The sequence below is a fragment of the Chinchilla lanigera genome, unplaced genomic scaffold, assembly GCF_000276665.1.
Source record: "Chinchilla lanigera isolate Chin_1 unplaced genomic scaffold, ChiLan1.0 scaffold00110, whole genome shotgun sequence".
Taxonomy (NCBI): domain Eukaryota; kingdom Metazoa; phylum Chordata; class Mammalia; order Rodentia; family Chinchillidae; genus Chinchilla; species Chinchilla lanigera.
The window spans coordinates 267,908-285,110 of NW_004955511.1; the positions used below are offsets into that span (position 1 = coordinate 267,908).

The following is a 17,203-nucleotide window of genomic DNA, read 5'->3' on the forward strand; positions in this document are numbered from 1 at the left end:
TTGGCCAAGTTCCCATCACCTTTTCCCTAGGACGGCCTGTTTCTCTGTCCCTACCAGCTCCATCACAGTCCCTCAAGAAAGAAAAAAGTGAAGCTTCAAAACCACAAAATGTTTATAGACTGTCAAACTGCTAAAATACACCTCTCCTGCCTGTAAAACCATTTCAAGATTTCTGAACTGCCAATGCCACTGCAATTGCTCTCCATATATGTTGCTTCAGTCTTCTGCCACACCCAGCCTGCTGGTACACCTTCCTGGATCTAAAGAATGCCTTCTTCTGGCTTCAACTGGCTCCTGTCAGCCAATCCCTTTTCATCTTTAAATGGTAAGACCCAAGTCCTGAACTCAAAGGTTGACTGACATGGACTCAACCTCCCAGAGGTTCAAAAACTTGTCTGGAAAAAAAAAAACTTGTTTGTCCTGTTTTGGAGAAGGTTTCACAGCTGGCAATGCTAGTTTCCCAGCACAAAATACTACTACACTTCCGATTAATGACACCCAACATGCCTTCTAGCAAGACATAATAGCTGTGCTGCAATATCTGACAGAAACTGAACACAAGGTACAAAGATGCTTACTCAGACACTAACCCTTGGGACCACCCAGTGGACTACCAGTGCACTAGTCTCTAAGGGCTGCCTCCTCCTTTGCCTTTGCACTCTAATAACCACTACTTTATTCCATCCAATAGTTTTCACCTCTGCCAGGATCCTCACCATATTGCTGAACATAGTTATAACTGTGGATCATTCCATGTGGTTGCATTGCAATGGTAAGTAGAAATACTGAAAAGACACCCAAGATTTGTAGCCAGATTTATTTTACAACAAGGGGCACTGATTGGGATCATTCCCAAAATATCAGGTCCTGAAGGCTCAGGGCAGGAGATTCTTATGGAGTTACAAAGGGGAAGTACAGAGGTAGAGTACTTGGCTTTCTTTGATTAGTTTTTATAATATGCATCATACTGACCAGCTATGCATCACAGTGACTAGCCATTTCTAGGAGACAGAAGCAACCTGAACTGCAACATTAGGGTTGTCAGTGATCCTAGGATTGGCCCTCGCCAAGGTCCCCAAGATTGTCTTATTACAGAGTTTTTCCCTAAGTTGATTTTAGGAAGGAACAAAATTTAAGCCTGTCTCTCCTGTAACATTACTCTGCCAAGGCAGTGAGGGAGTTAATCTGATCTAAGAGAGTGTCTAAAAGATAACATCAAAAATAAACTCCTATATGTACTACAATGAGATTGCCAATAGAACTCTATAACCAAAATAATCTTTGCTTCAGCTGTCATGCCTAAGGCTGTCTTCACACATGACAACTGCATGCTTCATGCACACATCTCACTTACACTAACAACATGTTCACTTAGCTGTCATTTCCTATGAAGCGGGCCGTTCTTGTCACTTTTCTTGACTTCCTGTTCTGACAGGAGCTTCCTACTGTATTGTACAACATGCATTTAGCAGAACAGTAAGATATCCATAAAATAAAATTCATGTAGGTATGTTAGAGAGCAAGATATTATTTTAGAAAGCAATTATTTTAGATAGCAAGATATTATTTTCCTCCCATTAGATTGTGGGAGATATTTTATTCAAGATATTGTAGAACAGGAATTATTTCCTATGCTGTGGGAAAATAAAAATAATCTGTGAAAGATGAAGGGAAATGTTTAATTTTGTTAACAGAGAATAGGTGGGAGTGGGCACTTCTGACCCCTTTCAAAAAGAAGAGGTAGCAATTCTGAAGTGAGTGATGAATCTTGTTTGGGAGACCTGCAGGCCCACCTGATTTTGTTGGGGGCAGAGCGAGTTTACCAGTAAGCTTTCCACTGAGCTACTGGGGGCAGGGGACAGAAAGCCAGAAGTCTTGAGTACATAGGTGGCATCTTGAAGGAAGTATGCTCTTGGTTACAGGTAAATCCAGTGACCAGCTACATGAAGCTCAGCAGCAACAAAAACATGACTAAACTTGATCAGATTACTCCTAGTGACTTTCATTGTTAGGTGATAAATAAATCTTAATGAAACTTTCTTCTACATATTTTGTGTCTCCAAAATTTACACTTATCCAACAAAAAGACAATCAAACATCATAATCTGGCCATTTGGCCTTTGGTCAGGAGAACAACTTACTTTTCCATGGTTTTCTACTGTCTCTTTGAATTCTGGCAGACTGCAGGTTTCCTGTTGAACTTTCATTTGACTGACAGTATTTCCTTTCTCATATTTTTGAAATTTGGTCTCACCTCTCTCTTCCTAGATATCCTTACTTCTCTGATTTTCATATCTTTAGATCCTACATTTTCTGCACTTCCTATTTCCATTTTCCTCTCATCTTGAGCACAACAGTACAAGATATTATGTACTGATTTTCATTTTTTAAGAATTACTAAAGCTATTTCAAACTCTCACACTGACTTTCTGACCACCATGAAAAAATAAGCATGATCCTTAACACTGATACAATTTATGCCACTCAGCAAAGGAACTTCATAATTTAAGAGCAGCTATACTCAGGGCAGTTGAACATTTGGGATTATTTTGGAATATGGGAGAGAGGTTCTGGAAAGCTGGGATTAATAACCATAAAGAAAGTGACCACTCTCCTTACATACACAGCTTAGCCACACCTTCTCCATGATTTGCACATACTGAATTATCTGTTCTTCACTGCAACTGTGAAAGTTAGATTACCTCATTATTTGTGTTTCGCAAGTGACTTGAAATGGACTTTTAAAATATAAGCCCATTAGTGGGCAGCGAGGTGAGATTCGAGTCTCAGCGGCATGGCCTCAGTTTATGCTCAATTATGAGGTTTCTGACTCTGGTTTGAAATGTTTGCATCTCAGAGAACCTGGCTGGGAATCTGACTTTAATTTCTTCATCTCTTTACACAACATCAAAATCTTTACTGATGAATTTATCCCATTGAAATGTATCCACTCTATAGAGGGTTCCCCTGCTTTAATAATAATCACATGTTGTAGTCAGGGTTTTCAAGGAAATAGATTTAATACAGGGCACATAATTTATAGGACCATTTTATAATATTCACCCAAAAAGTCAAATGCAGAAGAGGGTGGTAGATCTGTCCACACACCAGAGACCCAAAGAATCCAGCTGAGGGCCTGGATCCCACAGCAATGTCCTGCACAAGTCCAGCTGAAGACCTGGAGCCTGTGGCAATGTTCTCCACAAGTCCAGCTGGAGGCCTAGCGCTCACAACAATGTCTCGTGCAAGTATGTAGCAAGCATCTGCCCTGGGAAGGCCCAGAGGTCAGTGGTGGAAGTCAGAAAGTCTGTGCCAGTGGGTTGAAGGATCTGTGCCAGCAGGCTGGGGGATCTGCACTGGAGCCAGGAAGGACGCTCAAGGTAAGGACCAGAGCTCCCCCGAAGAGAACCACAGCCATCCTCAGAGACAGCGAGGTCCTGAGCTCCTCCGATGGTAACAGCTGAGTTCGTATCAGGCAAACGAGCAGGACAAACTTCTCCAGGAGAATCAACAGCACACCATCTTCCCCTCTGCTTTTTTTTTTATGCTGTTGGTAACAATTTTCAGGTGGGCCCTTCACCCCCAGCACCAGCTGATTTAGTTCAGCTGGGCGTTACAAGTTGACTATTAGTTAATCCACCACTCATGGCATCTTATATAACTAATTGATGTTATCCACATTTATTTAAAAGCATATAATTTGGTAAGAATAGGGAAGCATTTTTCCAATCCACCACAGTCATTCTTGATAATTTTATTTCAATATTTGAAGCAAGAATCCTATGGCTTGTATCTAGGTTTCCCCTGCAAAGCCTTATTCAGTCATGGGGCTTTTTCAGAGATGGCTGCATCCATGGTGTGTGAGGACGGGATCAAGGGCGTGTGATTACTAAATTGGTCTACTGATTGGTTAGGCATAACTCCAGGTAGGTTTAAGGGTTCCCTACTCTGGGTGTGAGTGTTACCTGTCCTACAGGTAGCCTGGGTAAAATATAAGCGACAGAAAGAGAGTTAGTGTCATCGCTTGTTGCTTGCTGACTTCCTGTTGCCTTCTGCCTGCCTTGCTTTTCCAGGGACTGTTTCTCCTCTGTATGCCTCTGCACCCCGCCTTAGAACCAGCCGACTATGGACTGAACCCTCTACACACTGTGAGCCAAGTACACCTTTCCTCCTTTAACTCTGGGAATTGGGTGCTTTGTCTCAGAGATGAGAAAAGTAAACAAGAAAAAGAGAAGTATGAATTTAGGAAGTAGTTGAAATAAATACAATTATTTTAAATATAGCCTACTATATATTTAGTAGAAATAAATATAATTTTTAAAATATTTTGAAGCAATGGAGTAATTAAAATGGCAAAATTGACAACCTGGACTACAGAAAAGGGAAAAAAGCCACAGGAAAAGAGAAATTATAAAACAGAGGGAAGCCACAAATCACAATTTTTATCTAAAAAACATAAATATTATTTTGGTCGATTAATATCCGTCCTAGTAAGATATCAACATTACTACAGATGAACTGATAACAATTACACATGTTCAAAAAGGCAATATTTTCAGAAAAAATAAATGAAAAATGTAAAAATTGGTTGATAGCATTTGTACAAATATCATAAAATATTATTTTGTGTGTAATGAAATTTATAATCAAAAGGCAATTCGTATGATAATGAGATAAATTTTGTAGGTGCCTGAACTTTTCTGAAAAGTTAAGATTGAAATATTGACCCTCGTCATATATAAAAGTGAAATAAAGAGATATAAACATAATTATAAATTTCTGTGGGTGTATAAGAGACTAAGGGCAGTTGTTTCTGGATAATAGAAAAGCAGATTTTAATACATAGGGAAAGATATTACTTTTTCCCCTCACATTTATCTATTCACTTTAAATGTTTCATCATGACCAGGCATTATCCCATAATAATTATATAGTTAAAAATAACAGAGTACACAATGTTGAAAATAATTTTCCTAAATTTCAAAGATAGTGATAAGGTGTTGCATAGTGATGAGAATATTACACTTGGGAAATCATTCTACAATTACTCGTAGAATCATTTAGTAGCACGAAAGTGGGGGGCCCAGATATCTAAATGAATAAATGGTCAAAGCGATATGTTTAATAAAAACTTATATGTTATCAGACCGTTAAACTGGCAATTAGACCACAGCAAATGTAATAACATAAGAACAGTTGTAACAATTCCAACTCAAAATCATGATAAAAAGTGGCCTTATATGAAAACTTCACTCCTATAAATTATATGTACCATGAATAAAGACTTAAAATACAAAAATCTCAAAATTCTGCATTGAAATTATGGATGGCTTTTCAATTACAAATAGTGTTCTAGAAAAGTGTTCTGGGAAATTCAGGGCAAACATCTAAATAAAGACATATGTGATTTTAAAAAACACTACTAATGTTACAGGCATATTAGAGATTTTATACTTTCTCTGACTCACAGGCAGAGAAATTCAATATTCTAAAGCCATTAATTTAAATGTAAAAAGGGTAAAATGCAGTTTCTCCAATTATATCAACTTTGAGGAATTATCCAGTCCTCTGTTGTAACACGACTGTCTGTAAGTTGACATTTTGAACACAAGATGGATAGGAAAAAGATTGTTAGATTAGGTTCATTACAAAGCACACTTCATTCAATATCCTAAAGGTGTCGGGGATCAATGCTCCAAAAAGCATGAACAGAACTAAGATTTTCACCAGGAAGGATTCTTCAACGATATTAGTGTATAACTGTATTAAAATAGTGTTTTGTAGATTTCTGAGCACAGAGATAAAATGCCTAATATATGAAATATATGTGCATATGTGTGGGTATACATTTTGTAAAATTCTTCTGAAAACACGGATAAGGTAGGGCTAGTACTTATACTCTTTATTTTTCTGTATTTGGGATTGAAACTAGAGCTTTTACACTAAGCTGTATCCCCAGCCTTGTAAACATTTGGGGTTTTTTTGAGACAGGGTCTCATTAAGTCAGAACATTACCCAGGCTGTGTTTGAACTTGGGAGTTTTCTGCCTCAGCCTCCTAGAGTGCTGTAAGCACAGACTTGAGCCACCATTGCAAGCATGTAGGCCATTTTTGTATGTATGAAACCTTAGTTTCAAAGGAATGAAGTCACTTGTCCAAAGAAAGAATAAATTTTTCCACTCTTAATGAGTTAAGAATCAAGATATTTGAAGGATACATGTTTTTTACTTCCCTATGCAAAAGCTTTGGTCCAGGCCAGAGGGCTGCTGAGTCAACAGATAAATCATGCAGAGGCTTGGGTAACTGCAGAATTACAAGATTCATAGGGGGATACCGGTTCACTCCCCAAGGTGGTTCAAGATTGTGTAGCTTGGAACAGAAACTAGAAATTCAGTGTTCAGCCCAGGATCTCCTCAAAATGTAATTTCTTTTGTTTTCTCTGCAGATTAAATTGTCAGAGGCGTCCTTCTGTCATCACTGCTATGGTGATGAAGAACAGTGTGACTGAATTCATTCTGTTTGGGCTGACACAAGATGCTGAAACGCAGAAGGTGATATTTGGGATCTTCCTGATCCTTTACCTCATGACACTGTTGGGGAACTTTCTCATCATCGTGACCATTAAAACAAGCCAGACCCTTGGGAGTCCCATGTACTTTTTCCTCCTCTACTTATCCTTTGCTGATGCTTGTTTCTCTACAACCATGGCCCCCAGACTGATTGTGGATGCCCTTTCTCAGAAGAAGACCATTTCCTTCAGCAAGTGCATGACGCAGGTCTTTGCAGCCCACTTGTTTGGGTGCATGGAGATCTTTGCACTCATCCTCATGGCCTGTGATCACTATGCGGTTGTCTGTATGTCTCTGCAGTACACGACCATCATGAGCCAGCGTGTCTGTGGTGTGCTACTGACTCTGGCCTGGGTGGGATCTTGCATCCATTCCTCAGCACAGATTGTCTCGGCTTTGAGACTGCCTTTCTGTGGCCCCAATGTGATTGATCACTATTCCTGTGATTTGCAGCCCTTGCTGAAACTTGCCTGCTCGGACACTTACGTGATAAACTTGTTAGTTGTGTCTAACAGTGGGGCCATCTGCATGGTGAGTTTCCTATTGCTGCTCGTCTCCTATACCGTTATCCTGTACTCGCTGAGAAGCCACAGCTCAGAAGGAAGGCGAAGAGCCCTTTCCACATGCACCTCCCACTTCGCTGTGGTTGTCATATTTTTTGGCCCCTGTATATTTATATACACACGTCCTGCAACCACATTTCCAGTAGACAAGATGGTGGCTGCCTTTTACATGATTGGCACACCCTTGCTCAACCCCCTCATCTACACACAAGGAATGCAGAAGGAAAAAGTGCCAAGAAAAGGTGTAATGTAGTGAAATACGACTTCTGGTGATCCATGCTGTGTGGGAATTCTATGTACACTTCCTTGATGGTGTAGCATTGCATCACATGGACTGGAAAAATACTAGATTTCCTTGGAATACTCAGCATTGTAAAAATCAGTTCTAGTGTTTCACAACTTGAAAGCAGTTTTATTTGAGAATGTTTTACACAATGTTATTCTCAGTCTGAAGGTACTCTCATCTATTTATAAAATGCACAGTCAGCAGTCTCCACGTCACAATATCACAATCCAAGGCTGCCCGGCTCTTTCAGCAGCCCATGATTCCAGTCACATGGACAGCAAGATGTTTCACCTTACTTGACACAGACTAAAGAGAAATACAGAGATGTTCATGAGTACTTTGTGTGTATGTCAGCATCTCCTTCAACAGAACATAAAATATTGGCAATGTTGCACAAAATATTGGCAATCATTTTGATATAGATGAGTAGAGGCAGTGTGAGAATGTCTGTCACAAATAGGGTGCTTGTCAAGGTGTGCAGTCCTGTGTTCACATGTGACAGGATTGATTGCAGCCCCTCAAAGTAAGTGTGCACAGTTTTCCTTATTTCACATCTTAGAATTTGATTTATGTGCATAGGTATGTATATTTTTTCTTGGTTTTTTGAGACTGTATCTCCCTGTGTAATAGGGCAGGCTGGTCTTGAACTCACTGTGTAGCTCAGGCTGCCTTGAACTCAGAGAGATCCTCCTGCCTCAGCCACCTGAGTGCTGGGATTATAGGTGTGTGCCACCATGCCTGGCTCACCATTTGATCTTAAAGCATTTGAATCTAGTGGTGTGAAGCTTAAAGTGTAATCAGTCCCTTATGAGTACACAATAATTTTACAGAATATTGAGCTTCATGTGATGTTTCATACATGAACATAACATGCTGTGATCACGTGCCCCATCGTTATCATCCTTGCACCCCTCCCTGATCCTCTTTATCTCCTCCGTCTGCATTCCACTCTCATGTTGTCTCTTCCCTCGCGGCTACATTCCACATACCAGGGAAAATGTGACCCTTCACGTTCTGAGTCTGGCTTATTTCACATGATGAGGTCCAGCTCCACCCACTTTCCTGGATTTGGTTCTTTATGGATGAATAATACTCCATGTTGTCTGTGTGCCACAATTTTATGAATTCACCCTTGATGGGCACCAGGCTGATTCCATATCTTAAAATTCATGAATTGTGCTGGACACGCAGACGCATGCAGGGACCTCTACAGTATGCTGACACTAATTCCTTTGGGTATACACCAAGCAGCTGTGTCATATGGTCACTCTACTTTTTTCTTGAGAAACCTCCATACTGAATTTCATACATTCCCACCCACAGCACAGAAGGGTTCCTTTCCCCGACTTGACCTTGCCTGCCTTGTTTCTGTATGCTTGATGACAGCAATTCTGTGTGTGTTGAGATGAAATCGTTATCATTTGTTGCTTCTTCAAACTTAATACACTGGGAAAAATTTCTTGCCTATGTCTGAATGAAAACTCACAAAGCTTCCTAAATTTTCTTTGCGGTGTTAGATAACACAGATTCGAAATTTCCCTTGGCTTTAGACAGTGCTAAAACTTGCAATGGCCAATATATGTCATTAACCCTAATGTTATAAGTCCTCACGGTCTACCTGTAACTAAGGCCTGGGAGACTAAGCCAGGGAAGGCAGACAGGAGGGTCGGTGGTCTGGAGTACAAGGGAGGAAGAGTCATTCAGGGGGCAGAAAGCACTTACTAAACTGGGTATCTTAACTGTCTCTGGACCTGGCAGATGTTGAAATATTTACATTTCTCTTCTCTGTTGGCACCTTTTCCTAGCCCTTTCGAAGATGGTTTCCTTGGCCCAGTTACTTGTAGAATCCTTCACACAGAAGAAAAGCATGTCCTCCCTGCGGCCCCAGGTGATGCCTCCTCCCATCAAAACTGTCCTCCTTTCTGAAAGGCCTTGTGGGACTGGTCCCCAGAAGAGCTCACCACGGGCCCCTTGTTGGTCCCGGGGAAAGGTCTGGTTTTATTTCTTAGTGACCAATTCATTTACTGTTTTGAAATTTGCTCAAAATGGTGAGAGCAGACATCAAACAAAATAACTTGTTTTTGTTTTTTTTTTTTTGTTTTTCTTCCGGTACCGGGAATCGAATGCATGACCTTGTGCTTGCCAGGCAGGCGCTGTGCCGCTGAACTATATCCCCAGCCCCAAACAAAATAACTTGATCTAAATCATGTTAGAACTCGTGCTCATGCTGCTATGTAAAAGAAACACTGAACCTCACCCAGGTTGTGGAGGCGGATTTGTTTACGCCAATGGGCACTGACAAGGCATCCGTCCTTATAAAACTGTCAGGCCCTGATCCTTGGTAGTTTGGGGACTATATGGAGTTTGCAAGCAGGAAGTATACAGAAGTGGAGTACTTGGCTGTCTCTGATTGGTTCTTACAGTATGCATCGCAGTGACCAGCCCTTTCTAAGGAGAGAAGTAACCAGACCTGTAACAGGAACTGTTACGTGGGCAACTCACAAACTGAAGTATACTGGCTTGGGTGGGGGCATTTTTTGCTACATTTCATCCAAGTAATTCATCTAGAGAATACTTGTCTCTTAGAAATAATGTGAACAGGTATTGAATATGTATTCTTGGTGTTCTCTATGAGTAATCAATGTATATGTAGGTATTCAAAGTATTTACTATAATTAAATCAGTCAGTAACTGCCATAGTTGGAGAGTAATTTCTCTGCTGTAATTCTATTTGATCACTAAAATATCATTCTCAATCCTCAGTCAAATTGTACAGGTGATTCTTACAGCTTAATTTTTACAGCCATTCAGATGTGAATGGAGGGAGGCCGGAGGCTGAGGAGAAGAAAGGAAAGCAAGAATGACAGAGATGTGATGTGTACATTGTAAATTCCACAAAGTGAGTGTTATTATGATGTGTCATAAACACCTACTAACACAAAAAGACATTAACAGGGAACAAAAGTGGAGAATGTGTAACGATTCTCAAGTTAGCTGAGGCATAACCTAAGATGTTCTTGTCAAACTCAGGGTTCATTCCTGTGAAGTAACCTCTTCAGAGTGTCGAAGAACCAGGTGAGATGATTTCAACCTCATGCTTCTAACCATGGAGACCGATGGCTCGCGAATAAAGGAGAGTGAAGTCATCTCATGTTAAATCGTGGTTAAAACCATAGAACCAGGGTTTATTGTTTTCAAAGAAAAGTTGAAAGCAGATGCCTTCAAAAGAGATGAACCTAATGAACACACAAACTGTCTGCTTTACCAAAGGATTTGCCTTGTCTCTCATAAGCACATCTGCTACGGTAGTAGTCAAGTAGGATTGTTAGCAAATCATTTCAGGTCTCAGTTGAATCCTATTTGGCTGTTGCTGGGTGTCTCTGTCTCTGTCTCTGTCTCTCCCTGTATATAAACTTTAAATCACTATATTGACACAACACACACTCCTCTCCAACACTCCCATCACCTAATGGGGACCTCTTCCTCCTCCTGTCTGTAAAGCACGCAGTTCCGGAAGCAGAGAAGGACAGGCTACTCTCTGTCCCAGTCCCTTCCCCGAGGCCCAGTGGAGTCGCTGCTCAGGCCCTGCTCAGAGCTGCAAGAGAGGGAGACCAGGTCGCTAGCACCATGCTCAGCCCTGCAGGGCCTGCTCCTCCTCCTCCTCTCTGCCCCGTGTAACCTTGGCAAGGACGCTTTGGAGCCTGAGCTTGCAGCCAGGAGAAGTCTCAGTGATTACTGAGAACTTTGGCAGCATTTTTAAAGGCTCAGGTGCCCCACAAAATGTCCTAGGAGGGGCTGTGAACTTCCGGGCGTTTGTTTAAGATGCAGTTGTAACACTGAACAGATTAAACAAGTTTCGCCAAGTGCCGGCATATTAAGCAGTGAGAGGAAGGGCCAGACGACTTTACAGCCGCCTCGTGAGTCGGCTCCTCTCCTCGGGGAGACGAGGCTGCTGCTGTCGGGAGAGGCCTCCTGGGGGAGACGCACCTGGGTGTGGGCCCTGCGCTGTCACTCGCGCTGTTGGTCTTAGAGAAGCTGCTCACCGCATGAGCGCCAGTCTCCTTCGATATCCGTGTCCACCTCTATGTGTAAGGCCCAGTGTGGTCCAGCTGAGGCCAAATAAAGGTCTGTGAAGTCTCCTGTTTACCTTCCTCTTCCTGACCCAGTTGGTGCTGAGTCCCCTGGGTGCCAAGGCTGGCAGTGCCTCTGTGGGGCACGCTGCGGAGTTTACACTTTCTGAAGGCTTAGGAGACTCGGGTGCTTCCTTCTGAACCAGGGCACCAACTAAAACTGCAGACGAACACAGTACTGGGCTGTGAAATGGGCATTAGGAAGTCTAATGAAATAACGCATTTCCCAGTAGATACCCCGGTGACCGCTGTGCTCGCCTCTTACATGACAAAGGCCTAATAAGATATCCACGTGCTCTCTCTGCTTTTTTGTCCTATGCATTAGCTTAGTTTTTCAAATAGATCATCACCTGCACAGGGCCGGGGTGCGCCTGACCTGCTATGTGCCGGGGCTGGAACTGTGGGTAAGAGGTAGAACCAGGCATGATGGGAGCTGAGGAGAGGATCAGTGTAACTATGGTATCAGCAACTGCCACAGAGCAGACACTCCAGTGTTTGTTGAATGAATAACTAATGGCTAGCTTTCAGTGGCTGTGACAAAATACCTAAGAAAATCGACATAAAAAGAGCGCAGGTATATTTTGTCCCGTGATTTCAAGGGTTTCAGTCCGTGGTTGCTTGGATCTGTTGCTTTGAGCCAATAAGCAGACTGTGGTCCTGCAGAGACGGTCTCTGACAGCTTCAGGAAATCACAGGAGACGCCAGCCAGGAGTTTCAAGTGACCTGGGTTAGTGTGGCCCCACTGACACCCGGGACGGAGCAAACTTGACTAAAGCACCACACGATCCATTAACATTTTCTGAGACCAAGACAAACCTGCAGAAACCTCAGTGATCAGACTTGCGCTTGATTCTTGTTCAAAGGCTGATTTGACCGGCAGCAACATTTGACTTGAGCGCCACCTTGTGGACACCTCGCATCACAGCAAATTAACCAAATTCCTGCGGAGGTCCAGAAATCACTGCTAAGGATGGTCATAACGGAGCCAGGACCAGGGAGTATCAATGCTCTTGTAACTGTTTAGGAAATTAGATTGTCCTGAGGGTTTATGTTAACATTTATAGTAACAGCGGTTTACCTTATTCGTACACAGATGTGATCTATTACCCCGTGTGTGTGTGTGTGTGTGTGTGTGTGTGTGTGTGTGGTCTGAGGACTGAACTCGAGGCCCTACATTGAGCTATATCCCGGGTCCTTTTTTAACTTTAATTTTTAGTTTTTGGAGACAAAGACTCGCTAAGTCACTGAGTGTCTCAGCCTGGGCTTGAACTTGTGATCCTGATGCCTCAGCCTCCCAGAGAGCTGAGAGGCTACAGACCTGCACCACCACGTCCAGCCCAATTACCTCTTAAAAAGTGTAACGTCGGCTTTTAGTACTAGTTTCTCCTTCACCTTCGGTTTAAAAGTCTTTGTCTCTTTATTTTTCCCTCCGTGTGAACGGAGCTCCATTGACGAGTTTAGAAATGGTCTATTTGCGCCCTCTTCAAACAGATTTCATAACGTGAACGTGGACGCCCTCCTCCGGGGACCGAAGGGGCGTAGGAACAGTCTTGAGCAGCCTTGGTTCCTGATCGGATACCGAATAATGCATTTGCTCCCAGCTCTTCCTAGAATTAACAGAATTCCTCCGCTGCACTAGTGTACCTGTCACTGCAAAGGCGGTTGCCGTCAGTTTTCCTGAGAAAGATTGTGGGGGCCATTCCGGTTGCAGTGTCGTTTTCTCTTATAGGTTGGCCCTCTAGCTTCTGCTGTTTGGAGCACAGTTTCTGATCTCACAGGACAGCTACGTAAGTGGCTAGAGCTCTGCAAGAGCAGAGCGACCCAGTAGGAGTCATACCGGGCCTGCACGCGCTGTGCCCCACAGGCTGGTCCGACGTGCACCGCATCCCGCGGAGAGGCAGGCGTCTCCTGCATGCTGAGGTGCGCACGCGCCTTTCTGTGATGGATTCTTGGCAACTGTTAGTTCTCCAGTAGCTAAAAACCCTGCGCCAACTTCTGTTGGTGCACAGCTTGCTGGGAAGGTGTCCAGGGAGGGCAGTTTGGTAATGTTCGTGTGGACCAGGAATGGGCTCCTACAGCATCCACAATGCCTGTGGATGAAGAGCTCATTTGTCATCTTGCCAGGGACTGCATTTTTCAAATTGATCCAGTGCGGTGGTTTGTGGCCCCACAGGTTCACGTGCGGGACACTCGGTCCCCAGCGTGCTGGCAGTGAGAGGTGGAAAGTTTCAAGAGAAAGGGTCTTGTGCCTGGTAATCATGTCACAGGGCACCGTCCCGGGAGACAACACCAGTCTCACTGGGTGAGTTAGGTCCCAGGGAAGTGTGTTGTCCTGAGAAGAGCAAACCTGACCCCGTCTTTCTTCCTGTTTTGTCTCCTTCGTGTGCCCTGCCATGTGGAGTTATCTGCCGTGAGGCTCTCAGCAGAGGCCTCCAAAAATATGAGCTAACAGTGTGCCTTATGAAGTGCCTAGAACTAGGTATTTTGTGATAGTGACAGAAAAGGTACTGAGACACCCAGGACCCATCTTCTTAGCTTTACTTTCTCTTTTTCCTGTTGTCTGCCCTGTCCTGCAAATATTTCTCAAACATCTTTATGTTTTACTTTCTTTTTTTTTTTTTTTTTTGAGACAAGGTTTCACTGTGCAGTTCTGTCTGGTCTTGAACTCACTTTGTAGCCCAGGCTGGCTTTTTGTTTTGTTTTGGTACTGGGAATCAAACTCAGGACCTTGTGCTTGCCAGACAGGTGCTTATGCCACTGAGCTATATCCTCAGCCCCCAGGCTGGCTTTAAACTCACAGTAATCCTCCTGCCTCAGCCTCCCAAGTGCTGGGATTACAGGCATGTGCCACCATGCCTGGCTCCAGCATCTTATTGGAAGGATTCATCCAGACCCCTTCCAATTTGGTCATTGTTCTGTGGCATTGTTATAATACAAAATTCAGATATCTTAAGGAATTGTATCTATGCAAACATGTGAGGGTGTGCACCTGCATCTGCGCAGCACACTCATTTTGACAAAACACCTGAGATGGTCAACTGTGCGGAGAGGAAAGGGTGTTTTGGCTCACGGTTTTGGAGGCTTCAGTCCATGACGACTTGGCTGTGTTGCTTTGGGACGGCGGCAGAGTGCATTGTGGGTACCTTGGCTGAAGATGTCAATTGTCATCTCGTGCCAGTTCATGAGGTCTTATGTCCTCAGGGGGAGAGAGACAGAGGAGGGAGAGAGAGACAGACAGAGAGAAAGACAGAATGAGAGAGAGGGGGTGGCATACTCCCAGGGTTCCCCACAGTGGAACATTCCTGGTGACTTAACTCCCTTCTACTAGACCACATCTCCTGGAGATTTCACCTCGTCTGTGTTCCAGCATCGCCAATGGCTCATACCACAGGCCCCTAGCCAGTGGGGTACCCGCCCATTCAGCCTGTCTACACACAGCTATTACAGAACCATCCTAGCCTCACCCAATCACGTTACTAACTAGACTGTAACAAGATCCCCTAGGTCAATAAAGCATAAGTCAAAACAGAGGAAAAAAAAAAAAGAGAAACTTTACTCATTTTATTATTTTATTTTATTTATTTTTTAAAGTTTTATTTTAAAGAGAGTAATAAATGAGAAACAAACAACAACAACAAAAGAACAATAGCAGCACACCAGCATCACAAACTTAAACAAACCAAAGCAAGAACATTCAACATGGTACAGAGTCTCAAGACAAAATAATGCGAATTAACAGTGGTTGTTATATTACATATCACCATCCTCAACTACGTTGCTCAGATTACCAGAGGTAAGAATGGAAGATTGTTCAAACCATCAAAGAGAACAAGAAAATAACTATTAAATAAAACATTAGGGATCATACAGAGTTTCACTAGACAAGATGGCAGGAATTCACCATGGTAGTTCCATTGCATAGTGTTACCTTCAAATCGGTTGCTCAGATTACCAGATACAAGCATGCAGAATTGGTCAGATCATAAAAAATTTTAAACATTAACTGTTCCTTTCAATACACCATCAGACATCAGCAATACAGTTATCGCAGCTATTCATATATATTTATATTTTGCCTTCCTCCTTTCTTTTTTCTTCTTTCCCTCATCCCAGTCGTTCCTTCCTTTGAGCGATTTCTTTCCCTTTCCTCTCATCTATCGCACGTCTTTACTCAGTTTCATTTTGCTTTGTGCATCCTGCTTGGTCCTGAGTGGATTTGCTGTCATTTGCTTCTGTGACTGTCTTGTGTGCATTCACGTGTTGGAACTGAGGTTAATATTCTAGCTGTTCATATTGTAAGGATGTCGGTCTGGTTAATGCTTGCTGTCTGCAAGAAAATATAAGTGAGACAATGAATGAAGAGCTGTCTCTTAAGTTACATCTGGAATGGTCACTTACGTTTGATTTGATTAGATTTTTCTTCCTTCTCTTCTCTTTCTTTCTTTCTTTCTTTCTTTCTTTCTTTCTTTCTTTCTTTCTTTCTTTCTCTCTCTCTCTCTTTCTTTCTCTTTCTCTCTCTTTCTTTCATTCTTTTTTGTACTGCTCTGCCATTCAGCTACATCTTCAGCCCCTTTAAATTTCTTGAGAAAGAGTCTGTTCAAGTTGCCCATGTAGGACTTGGGCTTCAACTTGGGGTTCTTTTACCACAGCCTCCCAAGTGCCAGGATGACAGGTACTTCCCCAGGGGCCGGGATATTCACTCACATATGAGGGTAACTCTCCATGCAGCGATAAGGCCTCTGCTTTCTATGACTGACGGTACCAGCATCATTATTCAGATTAGAAATGATGGTAACCCATGCAGTTGTGTTGCCTTTACAGATATCAGAAAGGACAGCACAGGCATTGAGCTCCTCCGCCTGTCAAAGGCAGCAGTTCAAGCTAATAAATTGGCTGGGTATGAAAGCTGAAGCTGAACTTCAGAATGTTTTTGTTTAAAAACCTCCAACCAATACATTTGAAGAACAGTTGTCCTACACCTTACAAAGGAACTCTCAAGGGGCATGTTTATCAAACCAGAAAATTCCAAGGAACACACAAGTCTCGCGAGACTTTGGTGCCATGATTATGACGTGAGTGAGAGGAAGGGGAACGCCGTCATCTCAGGAAGATGCTCTTGTAGAGGAAGGGTTGGCGTGGACGCACGGACAGAGAGAAAGAAGAGAGGTCTTGGTGGCCGTTCTTGGCTGGGCAACATGCTGGAGAGAAAGCCCAGGCAAAGTTGTGCTCTAATGACCTCAGAGCACCTTCTACTACCCTGAGGGAATTGGCCCCGCTGCTAGGAGCCATTGTCCATAGATCAGTAGTAAGATTCACCTCCGAAGCTGCTTGCCAAGAACATTTTGGCTGCTAGAAGTTTTCACAAGGGATTTACGATCTGAAGAGAAACCAGAGTGTTCACAGGGGATTTTAAAAGCCACAGCGCCTGTTAGGGTGGAAATGGTGTTGTCAACAAGTTTTCAGAATAATTAAAGGCTTGCATCAGCCTTGGGGACCAAGAGAATCTGCTGGGAGGAGAAGCTGACCACAGCCTGCCGCACACCCCCGGGAATGCGTTGTGCCCTCCTCACTTCTGAGGCAGAGACAGGAGCTGGAGCTCACCTGGAGAATGCATCCTTGCTGCCACCTCAGGGTAGCTTATGGCCCCAAGAATTAC

The 17,203-nt window shown here is 43.1% G+C and overlaps 1 protein-coding gene across 1 annotated transcript in view; it reads left to right on the top strand.

The window, feature by feature from the left end:
* LOC102025936 (olfactory receptor 4C11-like) overlaps nt 1–7,443 on the top strand; it is a 29,894-nt gene extending 22,451 nt beyond the window's left edge. Inside the window, 2 exon segments of the mRNA XM_013506351.1 lie at nt 6,445–7,337; nt 7,340–7,443. Of these exon segments, the coding sequence (XP_013361805.1) occupies nt 6,445–7,337; nt 7,340–7,404 (958 nt within the window). The 3' untranslated portion in view covers nt 7,405–7,443.
* Nucleotides 7,444–17,203: the final 9,760 nt, after the last annotated feature.